At 42.2% G+C, this 10,854-nt stretch overlaps 1 protein-coding gene across 2 annotated transcripts in view; it reads left to right on the top strand.

Annotated features, from left to right (window-relative positions):
- The first annotated feature begins 2,997 nt into the window (after positions 1-2,997).
- PSMD1 (proteasome 26S subunit, non-ATPase 1) overlaps positions 2,998-10,854 on the top strand; it is a 104,326-nt gene continuing 96,469 nt past the window's right edge. The window contains exons 1-4 of one of the 2 annotated variants that reach the window (XM_067740251.1): positions 2,998-3,161; positions 7,195-7,238; positions 7,876-7,949; positions 8,136-8,305. In XM_067740251.1, the coding sequence (XP_067596352.1) occupies positions 3,146-3,161; positions 7,195-7,238; positions 7,876-7,949; positions 8,136-8,305 (304 nt within the window). In that variant the 5' untranslated portion in view covers positions 2,998-3,145. Of the gene's footprint in view, positions 3,162-7,194; positions 7,239-7,875; positions 7,950-8,135; positions 8,306-10,854 lie in introns of those variants that run through there. The other variant, XM_067740253.1, reaches the window with a different exon arrangement.

Genomic DNA, 10,854 nt, shown 5'->3' with positions numbered 1-10,854 from the left:
GACAAGGTACCATGCCCGCACAGCCTTTTTGGGAATCGGAGCAGTTCAGGATGGCCAGAGTGTGGCACACAGGGCAGAGGGGTGGGACATAAAGATGGAGGGTAAGCAGGGTTGGATGAAAGTCCTGGAGAAGCTTGGAGGAGACAGTCCCTGCCTTCCTTGTTTTGGGTAGTGCTCCAGGCTAGCTGTGAAGAATGGCCTGGAGAATTGTGCCATGGTGAGCAGGAAGTCAAGGCTGTTGGGAACTGTTGTGGCCAGGAAAGAAGAGGGGGAGATGAATAGTGGGTGATGGAGTGAGATGGGAGGCTGGGCTGGTGTGAGAGAGATTAGGGAGGACCATATCTGGTGCAGACCAGGTTGGGGGGACAAAACAGTCTATGGTGCCCTCTACCCACCCTCTCCCTGGGGGCCCTGCTTCAGTAGCTGATGGATGCCCTTCATCACACTGGGATCAAGGCAGGAGACACACATGCAGCGGGGGTGGGGGGTGGGGCCTCAATGTATGCAGCTTTGAGGTCGTTGAATTAAGGAGCGTCAAGCAGAGATGCCTGGTAGGTGTGTGAGTCTGATGCTCTGGAGAGAGGGCAGGGCTGCAGGGGTACATTTTAGGGCCACCACCTTGTCCATAGCAATCCGAGGCATTGCACTCCCACAGCGAGAACGGGGAGTGAGAAGAAGCCCGTGCACAGAAACAGGGAAGAACAAAGCAGAAGAATAGAGCCCAAGATGGGGACTCGGGGTTTCAAGGAGCAGAGGCCGTGGTCAGAGTTGAATTTTGAAAAAGATTGCTCTGACTAAAGAGTGCAGAATGGAATGGAGAGGGAGAAGCCAGAGGCCTGGGACAGCAGAATGTCCAAGAAGAGAGGGACCTCTCAGAGGGCTCCCATGGGGCTCAGATGAGACTGTGGCAATTACAAGCTCAGCGTCCCAGCCAGAGACAGAATCGTCCTTCCATAGAGAATGTCTTCTTTTTGAAGAGCAGAGATGGCAAACTGGCCACCTCTCTGCTTTAAAACATTTAGAATTAGTTGCCAACATTTTTTTTTGAGATGTAATTGACATATAACATTGTATTTGTTTTAGGTGTACAGCCTAATGATTTGGTATATGTGTATACTGTGAACTGCTTATCACCCTAAGTTTAGTTAACATCTGTCACTGCACCAAGTTACAATTTTTTCTTGTGATCAGAACTTTTAAAATTTACTCTCTTAGCAACTTTCCAATATACAACTGTAAGTCGTCATGCTGTACATTCATCCCCAGGACTGATTTATCCTATAAATGGAAGTTTGTACCTTTCCACCCCCTTCACCCATTTCACCCAACTTGCCAACATGTAAAATTCTGAGGATTTCACACAAAATTCCGATTTCCGGCTTTTCTTGGAAAAATCAGAAGCTCTCACGACAGTAGCCCTGCATTTGGCACTGCAACACTGTCGGCGCTGAGTAGCCATGGCTCTCTTTAGATGGGGCATCACTCTTCATTCTGTCACAGTCACCACCACCCCCTACTGCTTCCCTGACACTAGTGTCAGTTGCCGTGCACCATCCTGCTGAGCTGGTGTTTTCTTACACTCGGCCTGCTTCACTCATTCCCGTTACCTGTTAGCATTTGTGTCTGATTCTTTTAGGAGTGTGGGGCGCACAATTATCTTTATGTGACGGATCAGCCAAAGTGCCTCTGTAAAATAATACTCCCACGCACTCAATCTGTTTGTTTTTCATGCACACCTCCAAGGTGAGTGTCTTTCAATCTGAGCTACAGTTTCTTGAAAAGTGTTTAATAATTATATTTAATGTATTTTAACAACAATAGCCTAAGAATACTAATTTTAAAAAAATTCACACATGCCCTGGGACTTCCCTGGCGGTCCAGTGGTTAAGATTCCACACTTCCAAAGCAGGGGGGCGCGGGTTGGATCCCTGGTTGGGGAACTAAGATCTCACATGTCATGAAACTTGGCCACAAGAGTTAAAAAAAAAAAAAGAATTCACACATACGCTCAAGTGTGTCATAAACCAAATTTTATTTCAACTGCAAAACATTGGCTTGTGCCACTGGGTTACATTGTTTCGAGAAGGCCTCAGAAATAAGCTTTAGTAGGTCACTATCCAGCTGAAGAGTAGCTTGATAAGGCTAGTGGCTTTAAAATGCCACCATTTGTCACAAATCTTTGTCAAGGTTTTCTCAGTACTGACTATGGAAGTAAATTGTTTAGTAAAGCTGGTACAAGACTGCAGATGGCTATCACAACAGGCATTCCAAATTAGATACAATAAAAAACAGGAACCTGTCGCTACGGAGGGAGAGAGGAACCGGTCAGATGTAAGACAAGAACGGAAAATTTGTTTTTCCTTCAGAACACTTTTCACTGTATATCTTTTTATATTTCTGATTTTTAAACCATGTACAGTATTAACTATTACAAATGTAAATAAAAACCTTCATTGTTCAATTTTATTATAAACCAGTGCTTGCTTAGGGATTCATCGTGCTATGATTGTAAAGCATTTATGTTTGGGTTTCTTTGGAAGCTGGGCCCTGGTTTTTTAAAAAAAATGGAAAATCACCCTTCTAAGAAAACGCTCTTTGCCCTACCGGGATCCCTAAAGGCTTGGCTGGGGCGCGGGGTGGGCGCTGCAGGGAGACTTCCCGAGCAGCAGGTGGCGCTATGAGCCCCGCGAGCACCTCTCCTCAACCCGTTTTTCTCAGCAATGGCGGGTGACGGTGGGGAGGGGGGAGGGAGGCCTTTCTCTAGGGGTGGCTATTCTGAAGCCTGATCCCAGGTGCGGACGACGGTTCCCATTCCCGCGGGATCGCTGACCTCGAGGAGGGTTAGAGAACACCATGGAGCTCTCCGTGCACCCTCCCTCGCGAGGCGGGGCGGCAGTGGCGGCACGGAAGACACAGGCCTGGGGAGAATTCGCGCCAGGCGGCAGGCGGGACAGCAGGCAGCCCCGGGGCGGGCGGGGTCCTGGATGAGAAGCGAGCCGGTGGCCTGAAGAGGCGACTGACTGAACCGGGCACCCGGGGAGTCAGGCGGCGCGGCGGAGCGAGCGGGCAGGGAGTTGACAGACGGCGCGGCCGGTGCGGCGAGCGAGCGAGGGAGCGAGCGGGCGGGCTAGTACGGGGCGCAGCCATGATCACTTCAGCCGGTGAGTGGGATCGCAGCCGGCGCCGAAAGGGAGGAGACGCCACGCCGGCTTTTAGCTGAGTCAGGGCCGGTGACTGGGCACCTCCCGGCGGAGCACCGGCCTGCGCGGCTGCTCACTGCGCGAGGCTCACGACCCGGGCCGGGGGCTGGCAGTGTGGCCCGGGCTCTCCGGGGGCCCTCGCAACCCCCTCCGGCTCGGGGGAATCGCGCTGGGTTGACCGGCTCGTTCTTCCTCCGCAGCCACACCCCCGTGGCCGGACACGAGGGGCTTCCTGGGCCCTTCTCCGACCCCGACGTGTTTTCCTTAATTCTCTTCCTTCGGCGGTTGACCATGTGGGCCCGTCCGAGCCCAGCCCTTCCTTGCAGGTGGTTAGGGTGGGATGGTCCCCCAGTGCAGCCGGACTGTAAGGCAGCCCATGCTACTTAAGTACTTCTCGACCTGACCTAGCACCTTTCTCTTTAGAGGGAAATCTAAATTAAACTAGGCTTGAGGCGGGTCGTTTCTGGGTCTGTTCTAAGGATATTTAGTTAAAGCACCCAGAGAACTTTCGTGTTCGGTGAAGACAGCATCCTGAAAGCAGACATTATACTGAGAATCCAACTGTGCTTTTGAGGCTAGATGCTAACTATGCTGCCTTGAAGAAAGAACTCACGGGTGTCTGGGGCAGGTTTCCTACACTTAACCGTTGTGTGCGTAGATCGTGGAGTGACGTTTGCAGCGGGATAAGCTGTAGAAGTCAGGTTTCAAGTGGAGATTTTTAAGTCCCGGGCTGCAGATTGATGTGCACGTAGCTGTCCACAGCCTCGGTGCCTTTTTTCGTGCCTGCTCACAAACTTTTTTCTCGTCCTGTTTTACTCTGCACTTGCCCCACAAGTGCTTTGCTCTAAACAGACTGATAATCAGAGGGCAGTAACTTGTAAGGAGCTCCAAACCATGTGTTTATAAGGATTGCTTAAAGAAATTGGTGGAGACCCTGGGAGACATAATAGTTCTCTTTAAAGACTTGAAGAGCTGTCACGTGTACGTGGGATTAGAGTTTTGTCTCCAGTGGTTACAAATGATTGGGAGATGAATTTTAGTTCAATGTAAGGAAAAGCTTTTCCATCCAGTCGGAGTTCTCTAAAGAGAAAATGAGCACTAAATTTCTTGCTGCTTGTAGACGTAGGCCTCACTGTTTTTCAGATCCCTCTACTTAGCCCACACCACCTTCATCTCTTGCCTGCCTTGCTTTGACAGCCTTAAGGTTTTGTTTTTCCAACAATTGCCTCCGTATAGTCCATTCTTCGTGCTGTAGTCAGAGTATTCTTTTTTAAACCGTAATCACATAATATTATTTTTCTGGTTAAAATCCTTCAGTGGTTTCCATTGTGCTTATAATAAAATCCAGGCTTATAGGCCTACATGATCTGATTCCTGGCTTGTCTTGTACTACTTTTTTCCTCTCTATACCCTAATCATACTGGCCTTTCTGTTCCTTGAATATGTCAGTTTCTCTCCTATCTCAGGCCCTGTCCCATTCTTTTCCCCCTTTCTAAACTCCTCTTCCTCAAGTTTTCCCTTAGCTTCTCAATCCTTAGTTTCCGCTCAGATGTTAGTCTCTCCTGATCATTCTATTAAAACATGCTGCATCTCTCCCCCTCAGCTGTCCCCTCTCTTCATTACAGTCCTGTAATTACTTTGTTTACTTGCCTGACTACTGTTTTTCTCTCTGTGGTAGAATTTTGGGCGGAAAACTTTTCATAATTCTTAGAACAACTGCCAAGCAGATGACAGAAGTTCAGAATTATTTCTCGAATGAAGAAATCAGTTAGCTAATCAAATCAATAAATCAGTCACCAGAGTATTTTAAGTAGAGGCTGAAACAACACTTGGTGGGGATTTACTAGACTTTAAACCTAATGATTTTTGAGGTCTTACTCTGAGACTCGGTGGTGATAGCATAGCGTGTATTCGTTACTGTCATTGGTTACGTTTACTAGATTACTTATCAGCTTCTGCTCCAAACCTTTTGTCACTTGGTTTCCTGTCCTTTGGCTCTCTATGGGTTAGGATCTGTCCCGGGTGCTAAACAGAACCTAACAGGTACTAGTTTGGATTAGTCAGTTTATTTGTTCATTTATTGCCTAGGCACTTGCAGGGTACTAAGAACACAGTGGTGAATAAGAGGTCAACATGCACTGTTAAGTTTTTCCAAGAGGTTTGGCTGTGAAAGGGAGCGGAGAGATAGAGATAGGTGGTTACTGGAGGGAGACGTGAGAATGAATTTTTTTTTTAACATAATAAAGGAAAATTATGCGTAAAAGCTTTAAAACAATAGTCTCCCACTCCTCTTTTCCCTTATTCATTGAGGCAACTGTTTTCAACTTTTAAGCTGTGTCTTCTGGAGCATACCTTTATATTTATAAATAATATGCTATTTAAAATAATGCTATAAATTGATACAGCAACTTTAGGTAATATCTGCTGACTTCATATTATGGCATAAGAAACTTTTTAGCATCCTGAAACATTCCCCATTCCCCAGGTGCGCCTCGTCCCGCATCTAAAGGTGAGTTCTGTTGTTTTTAAGATGAGAAATATTTGTGTATGAAGTGTAGGTATTTGATTTAGTTGTGTTCCACGGACAACGGCTGCATTTCTAAGCCAGGACAACCATATAACATAGTCATAAGTGAAACCAAACAGAGTATACAGAAATCCATCACCGCTTTTGGTAAAAGCAGTTCAGACATACCGTTGATTGATGATAAGGGAATGGGTAGCATTTTTAGTGTTTCGATAAAGCATTCTGCCATTTATGATCTGTTCCACATTTAAGGTACTCTTGTCTATCAGCTCTTCGATGTCACTAGTTCACAATCCCCCTCCCCTCCCCTGATTGCATTCTTTAATCTGTCTTCTCTTCATGCTGTCAATTCAACCTCTCTGTTCTGGGTTTGTTATACCAACCTAGAGTACCAAGAAGTTCCTTTTATCTGCTTTAATGCTTTTTGAACAGTAGTATGCCCTAGCTAGAACCATGGCATAGTTTTGTTTGCTAAATTTTGAAGCTATTTGGCAGACCTACACTTACCAGTTAGAAATGGCTACATCTCCTAAGGAAAGTTGCCTTGACACTTTGTATCAGCTCACAGTTTCAACTCAGTGTTCCAGCTCAGTGTTCCGGAATGATTTTAAGACCTACATGGAAAACATATCTGAGAGACAGTTTAGTTTCCTTCATGGTCCAAGGACGGTAATTTCCCACGTCTTTTTTTCTAATAATCCCTTTGATATATGACTGTATTTCAGGGTGCATTTTTTTGGAGAGGACTGTTATTTCCTTTACTCCCCAGTGTTAGTGCTAATCACCTCAGGGTCACATGGGGAATGCTGTGCTTCGGTAATTGAAGTCAGAACAAGTGAGATTGCTCATCATTTAGCAAAACCTTCTAGGTTACTTGTGATTACAACAGAGGTGCCTTAATATAGGCATCTTGAAATAATCGAATTATTTTATTCTGTGAGTTGATGACTAAATACTCCTGCTTTTGTAAATAATTTTATAACTCTTGGTTTATTTTGTGTGAATAATTTTATTCTAAAATTGTGTAGGAAAGTTTCTCGTTTTGGTCAGTAAATTAGGCCAGTGATTGACTGTAATGAATATCAGTATGACAAGGAAGGCTTATGGCTCCATTACTGGACCCTATCCCCACAATTTCTAATTCAGTAGATCTGTGATGCGGCCAAGAATTTTTATTTTTAACAAGTTCCCTGGTAATGCTAATGCTAATTGATCCAGGAACCATGCTTTGAAAACTGTTGAATTAGGCAAATAATGTGATATATATGGTATTATGAGGGTTTGATAACATAGTTAATTCTTAAAATTTGAAATATAAACCTTTTCAGTTTTAAAGAAAAATAATGATTCCTCTAGTGAAGTCACCCCTCAAAAAATACTTTTTTTCCAACTCTTGATATATTTTTGACTAAGCATTAGTTTATCTTAGGATATGTATTTCATAATCATATACCTTTTGTCTTATAGCTGGAATAATTTCTCTTCTGGATGAAGAAGAACCACAGCTTAAGGTATGAGTTGAAGAAAAATTAACTGGGCTTAATATGAGTACTTTGAAGCTCTTTGAATTTACTGATAACTGTATATCTTCCACCATTTAAAATAGCCGTCCTACTTAGTCTATCCCTAGTCACTGAAATCTAGCCCCAAAGGACAGGACAGTATTTTGGCAACAGCAGTGGTTTTCCCTAGAGTTTAACAAAGCTGAGGCAAATAAATCTCAGTGTGGCACCTGGAAACCCCCCCCCCACACACACACACCAGTTTTCTTATCAACGGCAATCACAAAAAGTTACTTCTGTATCACATATTTTAAAACTATTTTCATATGACAAAAATTTGGAATATACTTCAGTTGGCTCTAGGCACCTGAATTCATTTATATCCAAACCAGCAGCCTAGAGTCAATCTTACACATACTGTCAAAGAAGAAAAATGTTCAGTATGATAAGGAATGACATTATGTTTTATGATTGAAAACAGAAAGGAAGTATGTAAGCCCAATGGAAAGTCAGTTGGTAAACTTTTGTATTTGTCATTTAGTAAATATGACTTAGAATTTGGCCACTGATTTGTTGGAAACTTTTTTTTAAGGAAGTATAATGGTAAGTCTGTCTCAAAATCGAATTTTGGTTTTATCTTCTACAGGAATTTGCACTACACAAATTGAATGCAGTGGTCAATGACTTCTGGGCAGAAATTTCTGAGTCTGTAGACAAAATGTAAGAATTTACTTTATTTCTATAAATTGGAATAAAGTAGATCAACCTTAATTATCTGTGGGTCTTGTGGCTTATTAATTCATTTAGAGATTTGCTGTCACTAAATTGCGGCTTGAGTATTTAGATTTGGAATTTTTAAGGAGAACCACAGTTTGAACTAGGCCTATACTTCCTAATTTCTTTCAGAGAAGTTTTGTATGAAGATGAAGGTTTCCGGAGTCGGCAGTTTGCAGCCTTAGTGGCATCTAAAGTATTTTATCACCTGGGGGCTTTTGAGGAGTCTCTGAATTATGCACTTGGAGCAGGTGACCTCTTCAATGTCAATGATAACTCTGAATATGTGGAGACTATTATAGGTAATTATCTTCTATCTAGTAAGGCTTTATCTTGTTGGCTTCTTTCTTGCTCTAGTACATATAGCATTTTTTTCCCTGAATCTTTGAGGTTGCCACATTTCATTTTAATTGAAAGTTCATAATCTTTCTACAGTAATTTTATGCAGCCTGAGTTTTTAGATCTGCCTTAGAATTCTGTGCTTTTATTTTTTGTCCTAATGAACAATAATATGAATAACAGTAATAATAAAGACACTCTACTCACAAAATATTTTAATAATGAATCTAAGAAATTATTCAGAAGCAGCCAACTTAACACAAAGATAGTTATCTCAGTGATTATGTTTATCTCTTTTCCAGTGAGCATACTGTTATATGAAAAAATTAAATCAGATTATTGTGAATATCAGAAATTAAATGATAGTAATTTATAGAGTTGTTTCTAACACAGGAAACCATTATTGAGTGTTTCCATTGTACTAGGCACTGTACTGGTCGTTCTTCATAGCATAGTTTATTCCACAGTTGCCCTGTGAAGAAGGAGCTAGCCTTGTTTTACAGATGAGAAAACTTGGGTTTCAAGATGATAAAGGCACATGGCTGTTAAATAGGAGGGTCAGAATTTAAAACCCAGGCTTCCTCACTACGAAATCCATACTGTTTCTACTAGTAGCCATTGTTTTTTTATTTGCTTCTGTATTTTTGAAGTGAGAGGGTAGCACACAGGTAAGGTTTGGGATTCTCTGTCTTGTAAGTTGAACCAGCTCTGTAAGAGTTCGTTCAAAGCTTTTGTAGCTTTAAAAATGTTTGAAAACTCCTGTTCTAATAGATGAAAGAAGGGATTGCATACCCTTCAGACGTGTCTTTTTGACTATCAAGCTTTAGATCATAGTTACAGAGAGCCCAAGAGTGTGTTCTCTGTCAAATGTGTATAGTATAGTTTTTTGAATTGCTGATTAAGAGGAGATCTGCATTATTCACCTGAACCCTTAAAAGGAGAATATTGGTATTCTCTTTCAGAAATTGGGAAATGCTGCACAAGGCAGTCCAGAGAGGTACTTTTCAAATGTCCCTGAAGTTTGAAGTAAGATTTTGTGTTCACATTTAAAATTTTTTTGCCATGATGGTGTGAGAATGTTGCAAGTAAGTTTATTGTTGTTGGGAACTCACTGAATTGGAGTTTTCATCTGTGAATCCTGTGGGAAGAACAGATGATTTTAAAGAATAGACCGTATCATTTGAAACCAGAGCACTTTCCCTACATTAAGTTAGAAATGGTGAGTTAAGTGCATTTATCTCTTCTTTCTTATTTGAAGGATTTTTTTTTTGATGAATGTTGATAATTTTTTCCTGTGGTGATCTGCAAGTGCTTGCAATGTTAACATTTTACAAATGATGCTTTTAATCAGGACAGCTGGTCTCTAAGAGGCTATGAGGTGGTAGATGCCTTCCTATGTATCATCTTAGTCTTAGCTTGTAGAAGGTGATTGTTGACTGGTAGACCAGTTCTGTTTGCTTTTCTTTGTGTGGAAATGGGGTTCACCCTTCTAGTTTTCTTGGGACTATTAGAATGGATTTTTTTAAATGTCAGTGAGATTTGTGAGAGAATATATAAAATAGAATTTAGGAAAGCCTTCCTAGGCTCTTAATGAATGTCATAAACAGTACACTCAGAAAAGTCAAGGCTAGAATTTTCAATCTTCTCCCGATTGTTATAAGACTTCAGCTAGGAATGAAGCTCGGTTCTGGAATACAGTTATGACATAAACCTGGTAAGTCAGAGCACAGGTCTCATTTGAAACCTGGGAGGTAACATTTTTCTTCCTCAGTTATTAACTAAGGAAAGCTCCCCAAATGTTATAAATCTGAGATTCCTTTCTGATGAGGTAGGGGAATGTTTCCTCACAACTGCATTTGGTTCAAAAAGCTCATATTAGGGCCTGGTGAAGATTTTCTGCAACCAAACTTGTTTAAGGTCTGCTTGTGAGTGCCACTTAGTTCTTACTAACTGTACCTGAACCTGCCTAATCCTACCTGGATGGACCCTGAATGTGGTATATTCCAATTTATAAAAGTCCTCTGCTTCCCCCAAAATATAGACCCATTAACATGGGCCATCTAGTAGACCAGCAGTTCTTTATCCTAGTTCAAATCATTTCTGTTTCCTGGGGCTATAGTTTGCAACTAATTAACCTTTTCCTTGTACCTTTCTCTTTGAAAGGGAGGGTGACAGGCCAGTGAGTTATAGAGAGGATAACTATTATATATGTCATTCAGCTTGAGTGGCTGTTTTCCTTAAGAAGGTGGAAGAAGGTTTAGGGAAATTTCCTTTCTTGGTTGCTCCTAAAAAGTTTAAGTTATGATTGTAAAGTAGTGTAAGTTGTAAACATGATACCCTTCGGTATGTTGCCTCATCCTCCCCATTCACCCAAATCACTGTGAAATGGGAAAGCCAAATTATGCACATGCACCGCTGCATGAATTTTCAGACTCCCTGTTTGGGGGAGAGGGGAAGTATATGTGAATAGGTTCAACCTACCTCACATTGAGACTGAATATTTTAGCTGATT

The sequence above is a fragment of the Pseudorca crassidens genome, chromosome 6, assembly GCF_039906515.1.
Source record: "Pseudorca crassidens isolate mPseCra1 chromosome 6, mPseCra1.hap1, whole genome shotgun sequence".
NCBI lineage: Eukaryota > Metazoa > Chordata > Mammalia > Artiodactyla > Delphinidae > Pseudorca > Pseudorca crassidens.
Note: the sequence above shows the minus strand (reverse complement) of the source record. Positions and strands in the feature narration are given on the sequence as shown.